The 27,114-nt window shown below is 36.8% G+C and overlaps 1 protein-coding gene across 1 annotated transcript in view; it reads left to right on the forward strand.

The window, feature by feature from the left end:
* Window positions 1-27,114, forward strand: part of DCDC2C (doublecortin domain containing 2C) — a 194,611-nt gene that overhangs the window by 140,364 nt on the left and 27,133 nt on the right. The window contains exon 12 of the mRNA XM_069064769.1: window positions 27,036-27,096. Coding sequence (XP_068920870.1) covers window positions 27,036-27,096 — 61 coding nt within the window. The remainder of the gene's footprint in view (window positions 1-27,035; window positions 27,097-27,114) is intronic.

Genomic DNA, 27,114 nt, shown 5'->3' on the forward strand with positions numbered 1-27,114 from the left:
GCAGTTCCGTAGGAAATCTTGAAGCTGATGAAACTGGAACAGTGACTTATTTGATAATCAAGTGATAATAATTTTCTTCTTCCTGTACTTTGCCCTTTCCTCACCTAAGCCTAATCAAGAGTACTATTTCAGAAAATTATAATCATATTTGTTTATGATTTTTGTTTACCTTCTTTGATTTTGTCATAGAACTAAAACAGTATTATTTCCTGGCTCCATTCACATGTATCTATATGTGTAGATATAGACACACACACATATATTCACACACATATGTTTAGTGAGTGGGAGGCAGTACAAAGAGAACTGGACCATAATCCAAGAGAAGATCGTAGGGTCTGGTTTTTGTTCTTGCACTAACTTACTCAGTGTCCTTAGGAAAGTAATCATAAACCCTCTATGCCTCAGTTTCCTCTTCTTTAAAATTAAGACAACATTGGGGGGCGGCCAGGTAGCACAGCGAGTAAGAGCACCGGCTCCAGTGTTGAGAAGACCTGGAGATCGAATCCCGGGCTCAGACACTTAGCACCCACCCAGAAACACCTGGCCGTGTAACCTTGAGCAAGTTACTTAACCCCGATTGCTTTAAAAAAAAAAAAAAAGAAAGAAATGAATGTGATGTTTACAAAAAGCTAGTAAGAATAATACATTCTGCACTTTTGGGGCGGCCAGGTAGCACAGCAAGTAAGAGCACCGGCTTCAGTATTGGGACGACCTGGAGATCGAATCCCGGGCTCAGACACTCAGCACCCACCCAGAAACACCTGGCCATGTAACCTTGAGCAAGTTACTTAACCCTGATTGCTTAAAAAAAAAAAAAATAAAGACAGTATTGGCCCTGATTCCATTACAGGGTTATTGTGGGGATTGAACGGTGGGTGACCTTAATGTGAAGGTGATTTTGCGAACATTGCGTGCTGTACACTAAAGTGGGAGCTCCTTTAGAGCAGCAGGGGGTTGTTTCGTTTCACTTTGTCTTGTCTTTCTTTGTATCAGCACAGTGTCTCACACTGAGTAGCTCCTAATAAATGCTCGTTGTATAACTGAAGAAATTTTAGGGGAAACGGGCAAGTTGTGTAAGACAGGTACAGCAGCTATCTATTAACCAGAAATTTTGATGACGTCTTTTTTTTTTTTTTGAAAAAGAAGGTATAGGGGAGTTTATCTTGATCAACTAAAATGTAAGCTCTTCTGGAGGGGGTACTACATACTTAAGTATATTTCATTTCTGCCCACCCTCCCTAATCCCTTAGCCCACTCAGTGTTTCACACACAGTAACCTCACAGTAAAGAAATATTTGTTGATCTGACGATTTGCTGCTCATGAATCTTTCATTACCTGTCTGCGTAGAATCTTAAACTATTGTAGCTCTTTGACGTATGGAGGCTAAAAATTACCTCCAAAAATAGAATAAACACCTTGAATCAATATGAAACATGTTTTTAAAAATTCTTATTTTTTTATATGTTTCAAAATGTAGATTATATTCAGTTGAATTGGCTTGAAAATTGCTAAACAGAATTGACATTCACATAAACTAAAATAAAAAACAAAAACAAAAAATCCAAACCATCACCTCTAACAATTGAAAAAAACCTCACAAAATCTTCAAAACAAATTGTGTTATTAGTGGAACTATTTCTGAGCACAAACTAGTACTGGCTTCACATGTTTTAGACGCTCTCCTTAGGTCCATGGGAAGGTTCACGGTTCTCTTAATAAATAGGAAACTATAGCTTCACTACTTGGTAGCAACTATTTAACCTGATGATTGTGAACAAGTCTGATCTAGAGAGTGATTAAGTGGAGTTCAATTTTTTAGGCAATGAAAGTAATGGTAATGATAATAATTACATACTTATATGGCACTTTGTGATATAAAGGGTTTTCATATATGCTATCCTTTTATGCTTATAAAAATGCTTTGTGGGGAGCTAGGACCTGGAAGGATGAATCCCAAAGTTAAAGTATTGTACTTAAACTTAGACTGTCACCTTCAGCAGCTAGAACATTCTCTAACAAAAGAACACTAGGAATATTTTGGGTATCAATTGTGTCTATTACAGTTAATGTTTTTATATATAAATAATTTCTGACTTCCAAGTGTCAGGAGACATTGCAAAAGGTATGAGGTTATGTATAAAAAATAATAAGAATGAAACATGAATTATAAAAGTTCTTGCCAAAGCTAAGAAAACAATTATAATTCTGATTAACCATGTGCATACTATTAGGCAATAAAGCCCCATAATTTAAGATTTTAACATTTGCATTGAACATGAAAGTATGAAGCATTACATTACCTTTTAGAATTACTTTTTGCAAGTTTCATGATGATATTAAAGATAATTAAAATGACATCAAGGCAAAACACATTAAATATGTAGACATAGGAATAAGACTATAGCAAAAAAAAATTGCATCATTGGGATCAAACACTAAACATTTATTGAATAACTTCTATGTATATGGTAATAGTCCAAGCGTCCTAGGGAAATGACTGGGTAGACATAATTGGGGCAATAAAGGCTGAGATCATTTGATCATAGATTTAGAGTTAATAGAGACCTTAATAGGTCTTCTAGGTCATCTACTGCCTTTAATTTTATGAGGAGGCTGAAGCCCAGAGAAATTTAAGTATTTACCCATGGTTCCGTATGTAGAAAGTAGCATAGTTGGGATTAAAACTCAGGTCCTCTTGACTCTCAAGTCCAATGTCCTTTCCATTGCATCATACTTAGAGATAGAAATAAAGATTTGACCCTTGCCTTTGAGAAATGATGAAAGACGATTTTGAAGCAATGGTAATAATTGCCTATGCCAATTAGTGAGCCTTATTCTTTGAGTAAAGTTACTTTGTTTCTATGTGTGCCTCTTGTTCTGATGGTACCTCCTCTCTGGTCTTTATTCAGATTTGGGCCTTGAATGCTTTAGCGATGAAGCATTGAGATACATTCTTGACTGTAGGTTCCAGGTTATTTGCTCTAAGACTAATGGAAGACATACTTGAAGTGGTGAGTCTTGTATATCTTCTCCTACACGTTGTGATGCCAAGCATGAGTTGGAAAATTCCTGATTTAATTTTATTAATCCAGAGAAATTCTTGATCATGTAGTTCTGGGTAGCTAAACTGGAACAGACAGTATCAGTTTTGTGAAAAAGGAGTGAATAGATAAATAGAGGGGTAAGTCAGTTTCTTAGCTGTTCAGGTGTACTTTATAAGAGCCCAGCATTCCTCATGTGGCTCTCCTTTTTATTAGGGAGAATTTTCCAGGGAATAGGATCACTCTTTGGCCCTGATCTTTCTTCAGAAACTCTTTGGGATGCTTATTAGCTCTTATGGTTCATCTTATTTCCCAAATTTTCTAGCCCTAATGGTTCACCAGAACTGCAGCTACGGTGGGATGACTGTAGTGTTGACCTTGGATAACCAAATATAGAAGATACTGACAACATTTACATTCCTTCAGCAGAATAGAAATAACTTAGCTTAGTATCTCATTAAAAGAATGAACTATTGAGGGACATCCAGGCTCTTGATTCCTCCTCATCAATACCCTCACACCAGACTGAGCTTTACCTACCTCTTGAGTAGAGTAGATGTCCTATATTCCAGAGCCTCTGTTTCCCCGGTCCCCTCCCAAGCTGAATTTATCTTAAAAGACTGATTTGAGGGTGCTTTTATTCTAACTTGTCCCTGATATGTTTTGTAAATATTTCCCAGGGCATGAAAAATGCTTGTTACATTTCTGCCTTTCACCCTCTCTTCAGTGCCATAGAAACATTCCCTTCAGGAAAGCTTCTTTCATAATCTGCTTCCTCTTCTCCCCTTACTCCGACATGCATACATACACAACACACATATAACACACACACATACTACAACTAAAGATGGAGATTAAAGCAAGGATTTTAATGTAAGGAATACTGGATGATCCCGAGATTTTGGCTACTGAATCCCTTAGTACAGAGGTGGGGAAACTGAGACCTTGTGGCCTTGAGGCCACAGGTTCCCCACCCCTGCTTAGTATTATGTGTATTTTTTAAAAAAATCACCAGCAATGTATTTCCCTCATCTAACAGGAAATTCTGGGCCATGAGTTATTGCTGGGAAGTTTTCCATACTAAGGTTCTTTCCTGGTGTTTCATCATGGCTTGCAAATTACCGAGGGTTTTTGAAATATCAATGGAGTCCAAGCTTTGTCAGTCCCTAATTAGAAGGAAAGGTTTTGTGGATGAGCTTTCCACCTTTGTATAGTGCCTGGTTCATAGTAAGTCCTTAATGAACATTTGTTGACTTGACTTACTGAGTACAGAGAGCCTTATAACCAGGTTGGTTTTGGGAGGATGAAATTTTTGGCCACAATCATTATTCAAGACCATCTACTAAACTTTCATCTGTGGAAGGAGTTATCATACTGATGAAATCAATTACAGGTTTTTGAAATCTTAAAATATGTAGTCTGTTATTTTTCTTAATTCAAAATGTTTTTATTATAACTTAAAAATGAATAAGAAGAGGTAGTTTGAATATATACACAGAGCTATTCTCAACAAAATATACTTTATCATTACAAATGCAAAAAATTATACTCTAGTATACAAGATATATTATAACAACTAATCCAATCTATTGCCTCTCTGGATCTATTTACATTTATCACTGTACACATGAAAACCTTTTATTTTTTTACTATATGCTTATACTATGCTATTCTAGTTCTGCTTTCTTTTTTTCTGGGTAATTTAATCATTTTTTTATCTTTATTAACTTGTTCGTTTACTTTGAGTTTACCAGATTCAGTTCTCCAGTTCTTTGAGTTTCAAATTTTCTTTGCCTCCCTCCCTTTCCCCCTTCCCCGCCCCCCCCCCCCATGGCAGCATACAATCAGATATAGTATCTGCAAATACTTTCACATTAGACATTAGTCAGGTTACAAAGAAGGATTGTATCAGATGGAATGAACAATGGGAAAGAGGAAACAAAACCAAACAAGAAAAAGAAAGAGAGCAGGTAGTTTGCTTCAATCTGGATTCAAACTCAGTTCTTTCTCTGGACGTAGACAGCTCTCTCCATCATGAGTCTTTTGGGGTTGACTTATAACCCTGCATTGCTGAGAAGAATCCAGTCTATCAAAGTTGGTCATCACACATACGTTATGTCTGTAATTGTGTACAAATTTCTCCTGGTTCTGCTCTTCTCACTCAGCATCAGTTCATATAAGCCTCTCCAGGTAAATATGAAGTCTGTCTGCCCCTCGTTTGTTATAGCACAATAGTATTCCATTACATGCATATCCCACAACTTGTTCAGCTATTCCTCAATTGATGGGCATCCCCTTAATTTCTAATTCTTTGCCACCACAAAAAGAACTGCTATAAATATTTTTATATGTGTGGGTCTTTTCCCCATTTTTTTATGATCTCTTTGGGATATACCCCTAGAAGTGGTATTGCTGGGTCAAAGGGTATAAAATTATTTATATTTCTTTAGGCATAATTCCAGATTGCTCTCCAGAATGGTTGGATCAGTTCACAACTCCACCAGCAATGCATTAGTCTTACAATTTTTCCACATCCTCTCCAGCATTTATCATTTTCCTGTTTTGTCATCTTAGCCAATCTGATTGGTGAGATGTGGTAACTCAGAGTTGTTTTGATTTGCATTTCTCTAATCAATAGTGATTTAGAGCATTTTTTCATATGCTTATAGATATCTTCAATTTCTTCCTCTGAGAACTGTCTGTTCATATCCTTTGACCATTTATCAATTGGGGAATGACTTGAATTCTTATAGATTTGACTCAGTTCTCTGTATATTTTAGAAATGAGGCCTTTATCAGAGACATTGGTTGTAAAAATTCTTTCCCATTTTCTCATTTCCCTCTTAATCTTGGTTACACTGGCTTTGTTTGTACAGAAGCTTTTCAGTTTCAGGTAATTAAAGTTGTTCATTTTGCACTTCATGATGCTCTCTAATTCTTGTTTGGTCATGAAATCTTCCCATCTCCATAATTCTGACAGGTAAACTATTCCTTGCTTTCCCAGATTGCTTACAGTATCATCCTTTGTACCCAGATCACACACCCATTTAGACTTAATTTTGGTGATAATGGTCTATGCCAGTTTTAGTTCTGCTTTCTTTGTTTTGTGCTACTGTATTTATGTTTTCTAATGTCTTTCTAACCCTCATTTTTTTATTTAACTGAATTGATTTGTTTAGACATTCAGGCTGTTGGGAGGCACATTACATAGCATCCTGGACCTGGGATCAAGAAGACCTGAGTTAAAGCCCCATCCCAGACAGTAGCAATGTGACCCTGGGCAAATCACTGAACCTCTTTGAGCCTCAGTTTCCTCATCTATAAAACAGGGATAACCTTACCTGCCAGGGTCGGTGCAAGGATAAAACGAGATAATATTTGTAAAGTGCTCTGCAATCCTTAAAACACTGTACAAATGCTAGCAATTACTAGCTATTATTGTTTCCCAAATGCTGAATATGTAGGTTTTTTCCAGTTTTTCACCAGTTTTTCTTTGGTGCTTTTTATAAGCAAGAGAAAAGTATCAGTGTTTTATTTCCCTGAAAGTTGGAATTTGTTCCAGCCCATAGAAATCTGGTTGAGGATTTTGTATTCATAGCAGTACTGAATTTTTTTTTTATTAGTTGGGTGATATAGCCAGACCTGTGTTTTAGAAATATTAATTTGATAGCTGTGTGTAAGATGGATTGCAAACTGAAGGGAGTGGAGGCAAGGAGGCCAAATGGGAGGCCATTTAGATATTCCTTGTGAGAAGTGAAGAGAGTCTCAACTAAGGTAGAGACTTTGGGTGTGGAGAAAGGGGTGGGTACAGGAATTGGTACAAAGAATTGATGAGACTTGGTAGTTGATGGGATAGAAGTTTTGTAGGAGAGTTAAGAATAATTCCAAGTTTGTGTAGGTGACTGGAAGGATTTTTTTTGACATTAATAGAAATAGGGAACTTAGGAGGAGGAATGCATTTGAGGAAGAATCTGATGAGCAACCTTTTGGACATGTTGAGTTGAAACGTCTACAGGAGATGTCTAGTGGTAATACAAGACTGCATGCAGTTCAGGAGAGAGATTAAGGCTACTCTTCTAGGTTTGTTAGCTGTTTATATAAAGATGGTAATTGAAGTCATGGGGATTAGAAAAGATAAAAGGGTCCAGGATAGAACTTTATAAGCTGTCCACACTTAGTAGACAGGGAAGAGTATGATGATTTAGTGAAGGAGATTGAGAAGGGTTCATCAGATAGGTAAGAGTGAAACCAAGAGAAATTAGTATCCAGAAGGAGGAGATGGTCAACAGTGTCAAAAGTTACAGGGAGTTCAAGAAGGATGATGCCTAGAAAAATTGGCTATTAATGATCTTAGCATCTCTCCCAGTGCGCAGCATATCACTCTGCATGGAGTAGACAGTCAGTAAAGAAATGGTGATGGAATGAATAAATGAAAATTTTCCAGTGTTTGTCACTACTGATGAAGAAGTTGGTTACAGCAGCTTAGTGAATTAAAATATATACAAAAGCCTATAATAATAATTTATTCTTCTTGGATGCCTTATCAGTCAGTAGAGGGTTTCCATTTAATTAGCATTGCCAGAACTGCCAATAAAACCAGCCTTCTTTGTGATGGAGTATTGTCTCTGGCTTAGGATTTTTGTGATAAAAATGATAGTGACATTGATCCCTCTATTGATTTTTAAAATTCATTGCCTGGACAATATCTTTACTATTTCCTTCTTTTTATTATCTTGATACTATTCTGTCACCACAGCTAAGTATTTTATGACTTCTTTCGAAGCAAGGTCAATATTGATTAAGGTAGGAGACTCAAAAAGCTAAGTGTAAGTCATTGATAATGCTAAGTGGGATCTTGGTGAATTAAGTATTAAGTAATGAAAGTCTTAGAGATTACAAGTCACTAGAAAAATAAGACATGAATTCCATTATCCAGATTTAGGATATTATGTAAATTATTCATTAAGTTTTTCCCTTAAAAGTTCAAAATGGTACAGGATATAGAAGTTTATGCAAAGTTCAGCTGTAAGATATTTAAACTATTTAAATGCTGCTGCATTATTGAATTGGCAAGAGTGAGAGATCTAGCACCACAAGAGAATGCTCTATTGCAACAAGGTCTGTGTGGCACATAAATTGTTCAAAAAGGTCAGTGCAACAACAACAGCAACCAAACAAAAATGACAACCTGGACTTTACAGTGGTTCCCTCACTATCTGTACTGTGGATAGTGAAGGTATCATTCCCATCTTAGAGCAAAAGAAATATCTTTCAGTTAAACAACTTGCCTGGAGCTACCCAGGGCTAGTAAGTGTCAGCATTGGCATTTGAACCTGATTTAAAAAAAAACTACTGGAATTCCTTTTTAGAGAAAAGAAACAGTGGATTTAAAAGTCCACTAGGTAATCTAGGTTCTCCTTGTTCTATCACTTACTATGCCATGTGACTTTGGGTAATTTGTTTAATTTTTCTGAGCCTCAGTTTCCTCATTTGTAAAACAGGGTTGATAATTTGTGTTCTATATGAGATAATGGACTTAAAATTGTAATACATTTCAAAATATTATACACATAAGAACATTAGGATTGATCTTGACTGAAGGAGGGCAAGGGCATGTGACTTAGAGTATACCCTTCCCTTCCCATCTACCTCTAATCTTAGGAAACTAGATGAAATAGGCAGAGGCCTGGATATAATTGTCATAGATCAAAGTTTCCCAGATCATTTTGTATAGGAGTATTTGTTGAAAATTCCTTGTAACTCTTGTTGCTGTTCAGTCATTTCATTAGTGTTTGACTCTTCACGATCCCATTTGGAGTTTTCTTGGCAAAGTAGTTTGTCATTTCCTTCTCCAACTCATTTTACAGATGAGGAAACTAAGGCAAACAGAATTAAGTGACTTAGCCAGTGAGTGTCTTTTGAACTCAGGGAGATGAGTATTTCAGACTTCAGGCCCAGCTCTCTAACCACTGCACCCATCTAGCTGTTGTCCTTGTAATTAGACCAACAAATTTCTTTCACCCTTGTTCATCTATTTGAACCCATATCCAAGTGTGCATAGGACCATAGTAGTTTTCTATTTATATGGAAATAGAATATATCCACATTAAGAAATTCCTATAGGATCACTAGGGTGGGGCGTGTATATTATATATTAAAATATTTCTAGAATGTTGGGACCAATTTGTTATATCCAAACAACTAGAATGGGGCACAGGGGAATGGAAAGAGTTTATTTTAATTCACCTCAATGCCCCCTTTTTGACTTATGGGAGATGCTTTAGTTTAGTCAGGTCTATCCTGTCTTCTTTGCAGGTAGCTGAATTTACAATCCCAATTCCACTGAGTAATAATATCATCATATTCCTTTAGCTACCTGAACTTTTGGGCAGATTTGTATTCAAATACAATTGTTTTCAGTGAACAACCAAAATTGTAGCTCACTGGATTTGAAATTTAAAATGCCTTGGCTGTCCACATCTGCCTGATATAAACTTTGTCTTCTCCTCTGACCCATTCCTGGGCTCCACTGGGTTGGTCATGCCATTTTTAATGCACAGGAGAAGAAACCCTGACTTGTGAAAAAGTCTAAGCCAAAACATTAAGCAGAAGTCTGGTTAGAAATATGATACCACTTGAAACATTTTAATCACTTGAATTTTTTTAAGGGTCAGCTTGAGTAGAGGGCCAGTCTTGATATGGAGAGGACCTGGGTTCAAGCTCTGCCTCTTGACAGGTTATCTGTGTACTATTCTCCTTTCACTGCCCCAGGAAGCATTCCCAGGCTATGTGTTAGAGGTCAGCATTGGTGGAAGGACTTTATACCCTGAGAATTGCTTATACTTTTGAAATCATAAGTGCCATCCATATTGATATATGTGTACTTATATATCTTTGTGTATATATATATACACACACACATGCATTCATATCTGTGTGTATGTATATGTGTATTATATATATATATACATATATATATATATAATATACATACACATATTTGGGTGGCTAGGTGGCACAGTAGATAGAGTTTATGTCCCTGAGTTCAAATCTGGCCTCAGACACTTACTAGCTGTGTGACCCTGGGCAAGTCACTTAACCTTTTTTGCTTCAGTGTCCTCATCTGTAAAATGACCTGGAGAAGGAAATGGCAAATTGCCCTTGTATCTTTGCCAAGAAAACCCCAAATGGGGTCATGTAGAGTCAGACATGAGTGAAATTATTGAAAAACAACATTTATATATATGTGTATACACATACACACAGAACTTGGTGGATAGGATAGATGGCTGGCTTTGAAGCTTGAAAGACCTATAAATTTAAGTCCTGCCTCTGATATGTATTAGCTCTGTGATCCCCTGGTTAAGGACCTTAATCATTCAGTGTTCAAAGAAACTTTCTAATGTTAATAATAATAAATAGCTAGCATATAGCACCTTAATGTTTGCAAAACACTGTGCAAATATTATCTCATTTCTATCCCCACAATAACCCTGGGAGATAGGTACTATTATTACCCCCATTTTATAGATGAAGAAAATGAGGCAGACAGAAGTTAAGGGACTTGCTCAGGGTCACACAGCTAGTAGATGTTTGAGGTGGGATTCAAACCTCAGGTCTTCCTTGTTCCAGGTCCACTTAGCGACTGTACCACCTAGCTGCTTCTCTAAGCCTCGAGGTTGCAGAGATGGTGCTGTACTGCATTAGTACAGGGAGTTTCCTTACCTGGGAGACTGCATAGCAAGGATAACAGAGCTCTGGCCCAATGCAATGGACATGTACATGTGTGCTCACGGGCACATGCACACACACATATGCACATACACACAATACACAGAATTATTTATGTTTCAGGGACCAAATAACTTAGGTTTCAGGTTTCTGATGTATCACTGGAACCTAAAATAGAACTTTTAGTAAGAGATGAAAAGAAATAAATCCTTCAAATTTGCGACTTGTGTGGCTTATGAGAAGTTTGGATAGGCAGGCTGGATCCCACTCTGGGAGGGTATTTTAGGTGAATTGATTACTTGGTTTCTCTAAATTGACAGCCACATTTTGGTGGAAAAAAAATTCCTTCCCTTGAGTAGTTTCGAGGAAAAGAAAATCAGAAACATGAGGCGGAAAGAGGCTTGAAGGTCCACAGGCACTCAGAATTGACAAATTAGATTTTTCAGGAGCCCTTTTTCTTCATTCCACATATCTTCTGTGAACTTGGCAGTTTTCCCCCCAGAGAAAGCCAAGATGAGAAATAGTAGCACTGTGGTAAGTAGGGACTGAGGGTCTCTCTCTGTTCTTCAGAATGCACCAAGATTCTATAACATGGAGTCATATAATATCCTGCCCCAGCCAAGACATTCATTTTCCCATTTTTTGATCATTAGGGTTTGTCTACATTGATATTTGAAAGGGGGAAAAACTCTAGGTCTGTGCAAAAAAGTAGCCTTATGAAAGCAGATCACATTGTTGGCCTATTAAGCTGGAATGAAAAATAGACTCTCCTTTACAAACTGCAGTAGTGACTGCAGAAAATCTGAGCTGCCTGTTTATAGTCATTCAAAAACACAGCTAAAATTTGATGAATATATTGTAGGCACAGCCCAAATATGGATTTTTTTTTTCAAAATCAGGATTTTTTTTTTTGGTTATTCTGGAGGATGTTGGTATGAAGATGCTTTTAAGTTTGACTTTGGTTTCATTTCCTGTCTGTGATTAGCCCAAATGGAGTGCTCATTCTTCCAAGAGGAAGACCTTGTCACAGAGATGCTTGCATTTATCACATCTGTCTGGCTAACCATAACCTGTATACTTGGACCTAATGAATCAGGTTGTGTTAAAATAGCATCTGACTTCCAGGCCTATTGAATCTGATTAACAGCAGGCTGAATGACTCAAATCACATCATTTTCTTCTCCTGTTAAAAAAAAATCCAACAACCCAGCAACCCTTCCATATATATGTACATATATATGTGTATATGTACATATATAATACCACACACATATCTTTTGGGCTTTATGGTAAACTATCCCCTCTACCAAGCTGCCTTTCACATATAAATAAATAAACAAATGTGTGTATGCATATATATATATGCATACATACATATATACTTATTAAAGTTTAAAATTGTACTAAGACTTTTGGGACATCTTGTATGTATATGTATATATATACAGGTATATATTCTGTATTGAAACAAACATAAATATATATGAATGAATGAAGAATGAATATATGTGAATATATATAATATATATATATAATATAATAAACAAATATACACATCCATATGCATATTCACTCTCTATAGAAACACACATATAATAAATATCTATAATATACATGTGTAAAGTTTCCTTATATGGACATGTAACCAGGAAACCTTTTGGACATACAATACACAAGAATAATTATCAGTATAATGATGATAACTCACAATCTCCAATTACTTTTATAAGATAGTCTGGCAATTTATACATATTTTTCTAATATCACAGATAACCACAGTTGAGTTTTACTTTAAGAAATCTTATAGATCAGAGCCATAACTAGCACAGGGAAATTCGGGCGTTTCTCCACGGCGATGAATTGAGAGGGTGCTGAGAACTCTTGCAGAGAGTAAAAGCATGCTAAGCAAGCAGAATTTAGCACCTATTTAGTAAGACAAATTAATTAAAATAGGAAGTGAATAGGTGGTCAGCTACAGTGAACTCCTCCCTTACTTTGCTCTGGTTTCTCTATTTTTTTTTCATTTCCTTCTTTTATTATTATTTTAATAAATGGATTTAATAAATTTCTTTATTAAATGAATATAATAAATTCATTTAACAAATGAATAATATTATTATTCATTTCATTCTTCTATTAGCCATAATCTTGTGTCCTGGAGTCTCATTCTTCCTCCCCTTATTTGGGACAAAATTTGTGCTGTTTGCCCCTGGGACGTATACACTTAAAATTTCTGCTGCTTGCTTCTCAGGTGGAAAATTTCTTTGATTAAGGCTTTGACAAAGATAAGGTTTGAAAATTATAAAATAGATAGGTTGTAAGGGAAGAGATAGAGAAAGGTCATTTTTCATTCCATATGACAATTTGTCCATGGCCTTTGATGTATTAGATTTCCTCATACATTTAAATGTTTATATTACAGATCATTAACTATTTGATGGAGACTTGATTGTTAGGAAACTTTTCTAAATGAGGATGAATCAGAAATGAGAATACAGAACTTCAAATGAACTGGGTTAATGGAAAAATGACTCCATTTTGATTTACAGGTGACTTTTCCAAGGAAGGTATATGTTATTTAAAGCAAGCTCTGAGAGACTTGAGTGGATGGACAACTTACCATAGAATAAGGAAGACCTTTGTTGAAGTCTTGCCTCTGATACACTTATACCTCTGGACAAATTAATGTAGTCTTTTACTGTCCCCAGACAACTTTCTTTCTTTTTTCTTTTCTTTTCTTTTTTTTTGAGGCAATCAGGGTTAAGTGACTTGCCCAGGGTCACACAGTTAGTAAGAGTCTGAGGACAGATTTGAACTCAAGTCCTTCTGATTTCAGGGTTGGGTTCTACCCACTGTGCCACATAGCTGCTCCCAGGTAACTTTCTAAGACATTAATTTGCATAGCAGTTGCCAATCTACATTGGTAGTGGGGTTTTCCTATACCAATCAAATCACAATTCTAGTTCTCTCCCCCTGTCAAATTAATAAAATAAAAACATGGAAAAATGTGTTAAAATATAATGTACATGTATATTCATAGTTCTTATATACACTTATAGACTGTGCTTTAACACATTTTCCCATGTTTTGATTTTTATTAATTTTTATCAATTTCATTAATATTATATAATGCATGCATGTGCACACACAGCACATAACATACATATGTGCATACATGCTGTACACATAATACATATACATATGTGTATGTATATGCACAGGTATATATGTATGTGTATATGTCTTTTATGTGTATATAGATACACACACATACCCCACAGTGTCAGGTAGATAGTAGGATAGAGGATAAAGAATGGACCTGTGATTTCATTGCTGTAGAGTACATATTAAGAACTTAATATATGAATGATGATAGATTAATAGAATTTTGAAATAGGGAGGACTTTGAAAGATAGAATCCAACCCTATCATTTTGCAAATGGAGAAAGTGAACCTCAGAGAGGATATTACTTGTCTAAGTTCATGTGGCTAGTGAGTTGCAAAGATTTCACACATCATAATTCAGTCTTAGGTTTTTAAAAAGTATACCCTAACCTATAAATTCCTTGTTTTCTTAATTTTAGGAGAAAATCAAAAGAGTTCATAGAAAAAAGTTAGAGGTATTGTTTTTCCATCAATCTGCCATTTTGTCTCAGAGAACAAATTAGGTTAATCTGGTTGGATTTATCCTTAACAAAATCAAATTGGTATTCATTCTCAAACTGTGAATTTTCAAAGACTTTCAATTATATATATTTTTTGATACTACACTAGGATTTTTCCCTTTCCAGTTATAAAACTCAAAGTGATATGTCTCCAGTTTCCAGGGATGTCTTCCCCCTCCCCCCCTTCTTGAAAGACAGGTGTTACATATGACTCTTTCCCCAATTTTCAGTCATATCACATGTCCACTAGAAGTTCTTATGGCTAGTTAATGGTAGCTTTTGACTGATTTCAGACAGTTCTTTCAGCATCCTTTGATATAAATCAGATGCTGGAGAGTTAGACAGATTCCCTTTGTTCAGATGATCTGTAACTTCAAAGATATTTCTTTTTTTGGGGGTGAGTGTGTGTGTGTGTGTGTGTGTGTGTGTGTGTGTGTGTGTGTGTGTGACTTCTTGCTTTTCCTTAGGTTTTGCCTGTTCCAGTAGCTGGATCCTTTCCCTAGTCTCAGAGTTGGGCCATCCTTTTTCCTCCATACAGCTAACTTATCTGTCTCAACCCTAGTTCCCATCTGTTTCTGATTCTTGAAAGTAGGTTCTCTCATTTCTCATCCCTGATCAGCATCTTCAATCTTTCCTTCTCAACTAGTTTTTCTTCTAGTTTTCAGCATATATGGCTCCCTCAGTCCACAAAAACTTACTGAACCTTACCATTCACTCTTCTTTCCTCCCTATTTTTTAACCTTCCCCTCCTTCCTTCCTTCCATAGATATTAAGTGATCACCTGCTACATGCTAGATTTTGTGCTGGATATTTAGGCTGCCAAACTTTTCCAGTGAGTTACCTCCATTTTCTACCTATTCACTCATTTAACTCCTTGCTGGCTTTCACATGTACCATTCTCCTGAAACTGATCTTTCTGTATGGTTATCAACTATGTATTATTATACCAAGAATATAAAGCCAGACAAAGAATATTTCTTCTCCTCCAGGGGCTCACATTAAAATATGGAAGACAACGTGAAAATAACATAGAAGATACATGCAGAGTAAATGGAATGTGAGATCACAGCTGGGGTGAGGAGAACCAGAAAAGGCCTCTTGGAGAGGGTGAGATTTGAGCTGAATATAGAGGGAACCCAGGGAAGTAAAGAGGTGGAGATGAGCAAGGAGAACATTCTAGGTATGGAGGACAAGTCAGTATGGAAAGGCACAGGGATGGGAGATAGACTACTTAGTGTAAGGAACAAGAAGTAGGCTGGTATGGCTATATTATTGACTGTATGAGAGAAGTAAAGTATAAAAAAACTGGAAGTGTAGCAAGGGGCCAGATTATTAAAAGCTTTAAGTGACAAAGGAGTTTATATTTGATCTTGGATATAACAGGGAACTACTGAATTTTTTTGAGTAGCAGGTGGGTGACATAGTCAGACCTGAACTTTTGGAAAATTACTTTGATAGTTGAATGGAGGGTGAATTGAAGTGGAGAGAGACTTGAGCTAGGGAAACCAATTAGTTATCCAGGTAAGAGGTAACAGGGGGTTGAACAAGGTTGGTACCTGTGTCAGGGGTAGGAAAGGAGGGGGTGTATTTGAGGGAGGTAAAGATAGAAATGAGAAGATTGGGCAAAGGATTGGATGTGTTACTTGCTATCAAATCCAGTGGCCTCTCCTTTATCCTCACTCTTGTATCCTCTTCCATTTTGATATTGTTGACCATCCCTGCTCCCATTTCTTGAGGCTGTCTTTTCAGCCTGTAGCATGATTCTATATTATATTGATTCTCATCCTATTTCTCTGACTACTTTGGTTTTTCATCATGATCTCTTTAAACTCTTCTGTCTTCCTAGCCTTGGCTGTTTCCCATGGCTTATTCCTCAGTCTTTTAATTTTTTGTCTCTCTGAGAGACAAAAAATTGTAGTCTCAAGGCTTCAGATAATCCATCTATGTTGATGGCTCCTAGATCTATTATCTCTAGTCCTATGCAGCACCAGTCCTGTGCTCCATACCATCTTGCTATTAGATACAGGAATATTTGAAAGATCTATTAGTTTGAAATGATGGGAAAATTCCCCTGTGTGGGGCCTCCTCTGTGGAATGCAGAACAAAAAGATCTACGTGAGCAGATTCACCTCTCAGGGACTTTGTCCTAGTGTTTAAGACACAAAGGGGTTAAATGTAAGTGGGATTAGAACTTTGCTTAAATATAGCATGTTCCAATCTGAACTCATCATCTTTACTGTTTACCACAAAATAAGTTCCCCTTATCAACTTCCCTGACTTTGTTGTGATATCATCATTCACAGGTTGCTCGAGCCTTAAATCATAGTTTCATCTTGGATTTATCCTTTTCCTTCTTACACTATCTCTAGATACCACATTTTGAAAACTGCTTAAGTCTTTCCAGGGATCATTACAATCTCTGCTGGATTACTCTTCATATTCTTTAGCAGGACTGATCTTCCAAATGTAGAAGAGGCCTTTGGACACTGGAAATAACACATTTTGATAGATTTTATTCAGAAAAATTTTACATGGAGATTTTTCATTGTAAATAGGAATCTGGGGCAAGGACTTTGTAATTTTTCATTTTTGTATTTTGTACTAGCACATAGCATTCCTAGCACCTTAAACATGATAGATACTTAACAAATATATGTTAATTGAATTCCATATTTAATGAAACACACTGGACTAAAATATAAATTCACTCCTTTGGGGGAAATAGCTGAAAAGCAATGTGCCAACTTTTTGAAGTAATTTCTTTCATAAAGATAATTTAATCTTAATATGAAATCTTGAAAATCCATTGATACCAAGTATCCATATCTTTTAGATCAGAGTTTCTTAGCCTTTTTTTGTGTTATAGATACCTTTGGCAATCCACTGAAGACTATGAACCCCTTCTCAAAATAATGTTATTAAATGCATAAAATAAAATATCTAGTATTACAATGGAAACAGATTACATTCAAATGCATTTACCAAGATATTAAAAGTTTCAAGTTCATGGACCCACAAAAATCCATCCATGGACCCCTTGGCAGTATGTGGACTCTGGGCTAAGAACCTCTGTTTTAGGGGTGGCTAGGTAGTACAGTGAATAGAACATCAGCCCTGGAATCAGGAGGACCTGAGTTCAAATCTAGCCTTAGACACTTACCACTTACTAGCTGTGTGACCTTGGACAGGCCGTTTAAGCCCAATTCCCCTGCCTTCCTCCCCTCCATAAAGCAAAAAACAAAAAAAAGAACTCCTAAGCCAGGGGTGAACTATTTACCTTTCCATAGTTCTGATGGATGGTTGAGAAGCCTAGAAGCATTAAAAAAAGCCCTAAGTCAAAAGAATAAAGAAAGCTTCACTAAGTCTGAGATGCAATTCTACCTTGTCTCTTTACAAAGGCAAGATACATGAATCTGTGCTTATTTTATTTGTACCAAGTGTCATATTTCACATTAAATTTTATGTCCTCTATTAGTTTTCTGGTCACATGCTTTTGTGGGCTTCATCAAATGTGACATCCCTTAACATCCTGTGATGCAAATTGAGGAGGTGTCATTAGATGACCTCTGCTACTTCTTCCAGCTCTAAATTTATGATCCTGTGTTATCATAAGGGAGAGGTAGACAAGATTTCTTAATCACTTCACTGTCTTTCTTACTCCTTGCTTATTCTCCAATTCCTCCTTGAAACTAGTGTAGGTCAGATATTCCATGATAATATAGTCTTTTGGGGACACATTGAGCGACCAGGATAATGAAAGACCTCAGAACAATGCCTTATGAGGGTCATTTAAGGGAAATGGAGATGTTTAACCTTGGGAAGGGAAGACAAGAGAGGGGTGATGGTGTGGATAACACCTTGTCTTCAAGTATTTGAAAGATTGTTGTGTCTAAGAGAGTAGATTCCAGTTTGGCTCCAGAGGGGAGAACTCCTAGCAGTCAGTGGTAGTTGCAAAGAATAAACTTCAGCTTGACGTAAAGAAAGAGTTACTAGTAATCAGAGCTCTCCAAATATGGAGAAGGCTGTTTTGGGAAGTTTTCTCACTTGAGGTCTTTATGTAGAGGGTGGATTTCCACTTGTCAGCAGTCCTTCAGTGACTATTCTTGCTTGAGGCTATGTTGGAATAGATAGCCTCCAAGTTCCCTTCCACCTCTGAGTTTCTGTGATTTTGGTTCTTTGACTCTGTAATCTCCGCTTCCAGGCTGGCCAGACCTCTATAATTTTCCCTCAACCTCTCAATTCAACTGTCCTTTCTACAGTTCCCCAAACGGAACTCCCCAATGAAGCAGGTCTTCTCTCTGTCCCATGAATACACAGTGCTCATTCTCACTTTCAGAACCTTGGCTTATGATCTTTTTACCTGGAATGTATTTATTTCTTTTCTCCTCTTAAGACAATCTTGTTCACAAGGTTCAGTTTGAGACACAGAGGCTTCTTGGGCCACTTGAACTTTCAGTGATGATACAAGTCAGCACTTGATTATATACTGTTTGTTACTTGTTTTATATCAATCATGTGTTATTAACCATGTTGTAAGCCTCTTGTGGTCAGGAACAATATTCTATTTTGTCAAACACAGTCTTCTACAACAGACACTTTTTGGTTGGTTGGTGGATAACTTTTCTTTTCAATGAATAGTGATGGGAAAACAAGGCTAATAGTAGCTTCTATGTATGTAGAGCTTGATGTTTACATATCATACCATGGGATTTAAAGTGGGAAAGGACCTCAGAGGTCATCCAGTCTAAACACCTCATTGTAAAATGGAAGAGACTGAAGTCCATTCCCATAAAAATTCTTGTGAGGTAGGTAGTACAGGTGTTATCCCCATTTTATAGAGGATGAAACTGAACCTCTGTGAGATTAAGTGACTTGTTTAAAGCTACCTTAGTAGAGAGGTGGCAGAACTAGGCCTTGAATCCACATCTTCTTTGTAATTCTCCCTTCAATGTTCTTTCTCTTATTTCCTTTCAAGGCTTTGTTCTTTCAGCTCCACGAAACTGAACTTTTTTCTCATGTTTCACAAAGAAGCAGTGTTTTCCTTAATCCTTCCTTTGTGCCTAATGTATTTAAGCAGTCATTTGCCATTTCTGCCTAGGCCTCACACATTATCTCATTTCCTGCTTTTTCTTTTCTGGTTTCTGATTTTTTTTTTCAGATTCTACTCTTGGGATGAAAGTCTACCTATAAAAGGAAAGACTCAGCAGTGGGAACAGATACATTTTTTTTTTTTCAGAAACGTTTTTCTCATTGCTCCTGTCAGATTTCCCAAGAGGACATAATCATCCATTATCATCAATTAATATTTACTGAGCTCTTGTCATTTCCACAGCAAATAATTTGGCTATCTGAAGTGAGGACTTTGGCTGTAAAAAGATCTAAGTTCATCTACCTTACAGAAAAGGAAAGAGGCAGTCACAGCCATTAGAATGCATGAAACACAAGCAAGAATCTTTTTGTACTGAAGGTATCTTAGAAGCAACCTTTGTAGTAATTAAAAAATACATCTACTGGAGTTGATATTTAGAATATTTTTTTAGAGTAAATCCTTTACAATCCTTTTTACAAAATCATTTTTGATAAGACGGTCACATTGTACTATTTAGAAATATGAACAAAAAGGCCAAAACCTAACAAGTAATAGTCAGCAAGAATTTATTAAGTACCTACTTTGAGCCAGGCATGGTTCTTGGTCTTGGGGATATTACAAATATAATGAATGAAACAATCCCTACTCACAAAGATCTTATATTCTAATGGGAGAGACAATTGAGTATGTATAAAATACATAGCATCAGTAGAAAACTCATAAATACAGATATCTACAAATACATATGCACTGAGTAGTTAAATAAAAGGTAATTTGGGAGGGAGAGGGAAGTTATTAGTGGCAGATCAACGAATAGTTAACTTACAATTGTAAGAATTCACATTGTAGAAAGATAAAAGACTAATTGGAATCCACAATCTTAGAACAATTTCATTGAGGTTACTAGCTCCAAACTGGAAGGTCATTGTGATACATATACTGCTACAGTGTAGTAGTATTTGGAGAAGGACAAACACAAGATTTGGAGTCTCATGGCCTGACTGGTGGTGGTCTACCAGTTATTTAATATGTGATTATATTATATTAATCTATTATATCATATTATATATATATATATATTAATATTTGGGTAAATCATGTCACCTCTCAAAGCCTTAGTCCCTTTACATGAAAAAAATGCATATTAATTGCTTACATGCTGAACTCACCGGGTTCTTCTGAGGGCAAAATGAAAAAATAATAAAAAATTTTCTATAAATTGAAATGATTAATTTCCTCATAAGCCAGAGCATTTACCAGAGTTTATAAATACCTATTCATTGGCTTGAGTCTTCTCTCATTTTCAACTTCCTTCTCACCCAATATAAGAAATAGAGAGAAAGTAATAATGGATTAGGGGTACCCAGGAACTACATGGGAATTCAAGGTTAGACTTTAAGTATGATAAGAACCAGAGTCATAACTAGCACATTTTGTACCTAGGGCAAATTGTACAAAATATCCTCACTCTAGTCCGCATAGCTGCTGCCCAAGTGATATTGCTATTCCTTAGGACATGTCTGATCATATCATATCCCTTCCTGATAAACACTATTGACTCCCTATTACCTCCAGAATAACATATAAACTTCTCTTTGTTATTGAGAAATTTGTCATAACTTTGTCCCCTTCCTATCTTTCTAGCTCTAATAATACTTAATAATAGTGATAAAAGCTAGCATTTATATAATATTTTAACACTCATAAAACATTTTACAATTATTAACTCATATGATCCTCACAATAACCCTGGGAAGTAGGTACTATTATTTTCCCCATTTTATAGATGAGGAAACTGAGGCAGAGAGCAGTTAAGTGACTTGCCCAGGGGTACACAACTAGTGTTTGAGCTTGGATTTGAACTCAGATCTTTCTGACTCCAGTGGGAGAAAGCCAGGCCTGAGGTCAGAAAGACTCATCTTTCTGAGTTCAAATCTAGCCTCAGATACTTACTAGCTATGTGACCCTGGGCAAGTTACTTACCCCTGCTTGCCTCAGTTTCCAGATCTGTAAAATGAGCTGGAGAAGGAAGTGGCAAACCACTCCAGTATCTTTGCCAAGAAAACCCCAAATGGGGTCACAAAGAGTCAGACATGACTGAAATGACTGAACAACAAGAACTTTCCGACTCTAGGCTCAGTGCTCTCTACCTGTTGCACCCCCTTTCTGCATTTTTATGTGAGCTGCCTTTGTTACACATTGCTCCCCTCTAAGTACTCTCTGATCCAGCCAGCCTGCCATTGGCATCTCTTCACCTCTGACACTCTATCTCTTGTCTCTGGGCCTGTGCATGTTTCCTGTCTTCCACGCCTAGAGCACATTCTCTCCTCCACCTCTTGGAATTCCTGATTTATGTCAAGAGTTGGCTCAAGCACCATTTCTCTCTCTGTCTCTGTCTCTCTCTCTCTGATAAACACATACATTGGGGCAGCTAGGTGGTGCAGTGGATAGAGTATCAGGTGTGGAGTTAGGAAGATCTTAGTTAAAATCTAGCCTCAAACTCCCTTATTAGCTGTGTGGCCCTGGGCAAGTCACTTAACTTTTGTTTGCCTCAGTTTCTTTAACTGTAAAACGAGGCTGATAATATCACCTATGTCACATAGTGAGTGATATATAAATGTTAACTTATAATAGTATGTATGTATATCTACACATTCACATGTATTTGTATATATACACAGATACACATACACATATACATACCTATACACAATATATATAGATGCACACTGTGTGTGCGTGCATGTGTATGTATGTATGCCTGTTTTATCTCGATTAGAATGTAAACTCAAGGACCTGAGGGAGGGAACTATTTTGCATTTGTCTTTGTATCTCTAGAATATAGCCTAATATCTGATACATAGATATTTAATGAGAGATGTTTAATAAGTATTTGTTGACTGATTGATAATGCTGCTAGAATCTGCATGCTCTGTCAACATCTTTGATATTTGTGTATTCTGGGACAAATTCCTTCTTGCCCTGTCCTAATTATGGCTTAGATAGATATAGATGGGCACTCTCCTCACTGAAGCTGCTAAGACTGTGTGTCGGGGCCAGAGCTCACTATGGTAGAAGGAGAAGAGGGAGTTAGTGAATATTTTGATCAGTTCATGGTTTGGGATGAACAACAATAAGAAATTAGTTTGTCCACATAATTTCATCTTTAATACTTCCTCATATGTTAAACATGCTAAAATCTGGAAAGTAAACCCTTGGCTTCAGACTGTTACAGTGGTAAATGTGCTTGCTGAACCAGGAGTCAGAAGTTCAAATCTCAGCTCTGATGTTTACTATCTCTGTGACCTTGGGCAAGTTACCTTCCGGGCCTCAGTTTCCTTTTCTGTAAAACGAGGAGGCTGGACTACATGTCCCTTCTGATCCATTACACTCTAGATTTGTGGCCTTAAGTCTCAGGTGACCTCTTATTAGTTCAGAGCCGCAATACTTTGTTGATCAGTCAAAAAAGACTATTTGTCAGTTCTGTATAGGAACTGCTGCCACTGGCCCCTGAAAAGCCCACAAAGCAGTATTCTGTCATTGGATGTCCATCTTTGCAGCTTACTGCTTTTTTTTTTCTTTTTGGAGGGCAATTGAGGTTAAGTAACTTGCCCAAGGTTACATGGCTAGTTTTTTTGTGTGGGCGTTAAGTGTCTGAGGATGGAACCAAATTTGGGTCCTCCTGACTCCAGGGCCAGTGCTTTACTCACTGTGCCACCTAGCCACCCCCGCAGCTCACTGCTTTTGTGGAATGTTTTAGAAAACTCTTGTATGACATACTTATTTATTAATTTGTTTTTTTCCTTTTAGTTTACAGGATTCAATTCCACAATTCCTTGAATTTCACATTTTGTCCCCCTCCCCCCCCCCCCCCCGCATGGCGGCTTATAGTCAAGTATAGGATCTGTAAATACTTTCACATTATACATTGGTCAGGTTATAAGGAGGATTGTACCAGCTGGAATGAAAAATGGTAAAGAGGACATAAAACCAAATAAGAGAAAGAAAAAGATCAGGTATTTTGCTTCCACCTGGATATAAACTTAGTTCTTTCTAGTTCTTTCTCTGGATGCACATTTTTCTCTCCATCCTGCGTCTTTTGGGATTGACTTATATCACTGCATTGCTGAGAAGAGTCCAGTCTATCAAAGTTGGTCATCACACATATGTTGTGTCTGTAATTGTGTACAAATTTCTCCTGGTTCTACTCTTCTCACTCAGCATCAGTTCTTTTAAGCCTCTCCAGGTAAATATGAAGACTGCCTGCTCCTCGTTTCTTATAGCACAATAGTATTCCATAACATGCATATACCACAACTTGTTCAGCCATTCCCCAATTGATGGGCACCCCCTTAATTTCCAATTCTTTGCCACCACAAAAAGAGCTGCTATAAACATTTTTGTACATATGGGTCTTTCTCCCATTTCTATGATCTCTTTGGGATATTCTTGTATGACATACTGAAGGAAGTGACTGGTTTGTAACTAATAGCCTTCCTAGTATTTAATTTTAAGTGGTTGGAATTCAGGGCTTACAAATTGCTCTGCAAAAGCTTTCAAAGGGCATCCTGTGCCAATTGGGATGATTTGGTCATATGAAAATATAGCCACAGCTCATTTATCTGACCTTCTTGGGCAACAAGGCACTATACGTGAGCAAATAGCCACCTCTTACTCTTCTCAGTGCTGTTTGGTTTGTGTTCATGGAATTTTTTGTAAGGAAAAGTCTTTTAAAGTTCTTCTTTTTTTTTTTTTTTTTTGCTTTTTGGAGGGCATTGGGGTTAAGTGACTTGCCCAAGGTTACATAGCTAGTTTTTGTGTTAAGTGATACCAAATTTGAACTCAGGTCCTCCTGACTCCAGGGCTGGTACTCTATTCACTGCGCCACCTAGCTACCCCTTAAAGTTCCTTCACACATGGTCCTCACCTCTGAAGCAACAAGATGGGATATAGGTCAGGTCTTCTAGAAGTCCCGGGTTCAAATCCTATACATTCTGTATGAAATCTTAACTGATTCCTCTAGCTGTTTTGCCTTAAAAATTTACCTTATATCTATACTTATTGGTTTACTGGTGGATGGTTTTCCTTTCAAATGAATAGTGATAAAAAACAATGGAAAAAAAACACTCCAGTATCTTTGCCAAGAAAACCCCAAATGGGGTCATAAAAGTTGGACATGACTAATAGACTAAACAACAGCAAAAATTTGTGTACTATATCATAGAGTTGTGAGAAAAATCCTGTAAAAGTTCAAAGTGCTAGGGAAATGATTTTTTTGTTAAAATTGTGTCACAAGAATGAAGGACTGGGCTCTCCTTTGAATAAAGGGAATATACTTGCATATATGATTTTTTGTAATATCTGTTTTGGTTGTTCAAAGGAGTTATTTTTGTTTCCATCTTCCTTCTTATACTAAGTAAGTAGCTTTCTGCCCTCTGTCCTTACCCAGTCACCTCTCCCTTTCCTCTTCCTACTTTCATATTCAAATCATGTCCATCTTTTAAAATCCAACTCAAATGTTGCTTCCTTTGTAAAGCCTGCCCTGATTCTTCCTTCCCCCAAGGTGGAAATGGTCTCTCTCATTATCAGGTATTCTTAATGTCTTATTGGTATGTATTTTATCCCCTTTATGCAGATATAAGTTCCTTGAGGGCAGCTAGGTGGTATAGTAGATAGAGTGCAGGGGCTGGAGTCAGGAGGACCTGAATTAAAATCCAGTTTCACACACTTACTAGCTGTGTGACCCTGGACAAGTCATTTAACCTTGTTTCCCTCAGTTTCCTCATTTGCAAAATGAACTGGAGAAGGAAATGGCAAACTACTCCAGTAGTTTTTTTTTCTTTGCCAAGAAAACCCCAAATGAGGTCATGAAGAGTCAGACACGACTGAAACAACTCAACAACACAACAACAACAACCTTCAACGAAGTTCCTTGAGGGCAGGAACTATGTCTTATTTATTTTTGTATGTTTGCCAGCACTTAGGTTAGGTATTTAGTACCTATGCTAAGGTACCTCCATTATGGGTATTTAATAAATGTTTGCTGAAGATCTATGATGATGCTAAAGATCTCCATTTCCTTGATCCTACATTGCAATTTAAATGAATATGTTAAATTTTCAGAAGTACATAAATGTACTTTAAATATTTAATCATTTCTAAAAACAATAGTGGTTGTAGCTTTTCACAGCTTTACTACATAGTTTATAGTTTTTTTATAGAAGGCTGATTTTATATATTGTTTGCATATCTTTAATATATTCTGCATAGCTTTAACAATGAATAAATAATAAATTTTAACTTCTATAACAAACTAAAAAAAATTCTTGCTGAATGAATGTCAGATGAATGAATTTTTACCATAGCATCCTAGGTTCATGCTGCCTCTCCTTTTGCCTCTGGAGATGGTTATAATTTGGGCTGAGCCTTGGGTGAGCCAGAAGCTGATATGATTTAAGTTACCCCTGACCTTTGATTTTGCTCTGGGTCATCTTTCAATAAGAAGTTGCCTGGGGAAGGGTGGAGTTGGGGGGTATGAATAATGTTTGTAGGGTATAATAGGTGATCCCAGGTACTCAGTCAGAATTGGATCCATAGACCCAAATGCCTATTGGGTCTCAGACATTGTTTTAATCCTGGAGCTATACAATTTCCCTGACCTTTTGAAAAAGTCCACAAGTCTAGGGATCAGTAGAGACAAAATTAGACCTCTCAGGACCAATTTGGACTGGAATATGGTACTCAAATGTTTTATTATCTAGGAAGCATGTTTAGGTGGAAAAGAGAGTAATAGACTTGGAGACTTGGGTTCAAATTCCATCTCTGCAATTTACTATGTGAACATGGACAAATCATTTAAAGCCTAGGAGTCTCAGTTTCCTTCTCTATAATATGGGGGTGCTAATATTATTGGTACAACTTACCTTGCAGGGTTGTTAGGAAAGCACATATAGACATGTGACCTAAGATGATGAATATTACTTTTGTCTTAGGATTCACCTTCTTCCCTTCATTCTGAGTCAGAACTAAACTACTGTAGCAGTGGAATAGAGAGGTAACTGACACACTCTCTCTTGTTATAAATTAATTTACTGTCTTTAATGGGCTAAGTTTCCTTACAAGAGAAAGTAGCATGGCATGATGGGTAAAGCACTAAACATAGAGTCAGAGAGACCTTGGGTTTAAATCCCACCTGAGATACCTACTAGTTATATGACCTTGGCTGAAATGTTTAATCTCTCTGAGCCTGTTTCTTCATTTTCAAAATGGAGATAATAACTGTGGTAATTATATCACAATGAAATAATGTACATAAATACAAGTGAAATTATGCATTGTACATATGGCACTTTGTAAACATTCAAGTGCTGTATAAATGCCAATTTTTATATTATTACCTCGTTTCCCGGGATCCAATTATAGCTGAATATTTTAATCTTGAAAATTCAAGTTTCCAAGAGTTAAAAGATGAAATCAGTTATTAACCTTGATGATTTCTATTGCAGGGAAACAAAAAAGGATGGCCCTTAAAGATGTTTGGCTTCTTTTTCAGACCGAAAGTCAAAGGTATGTTGTGTAGATGGT

The sequence above is a fragment of the Petaurus breviceps genome, unplaced genomic scaffold (assembly GCF_028583685.1).
Source record: "Petaurus breviceps papuanus isolate PSGF00001 unplaced genomic scaffold, PetGlider_PUasm1.0 90644, whole genome shotgun sequence".
NCBI lineage: Eukaryota > Metazoa > Chordata > Mammalia > Diprotodontia > Petauridae > Petaurus > Petaurus breviceps.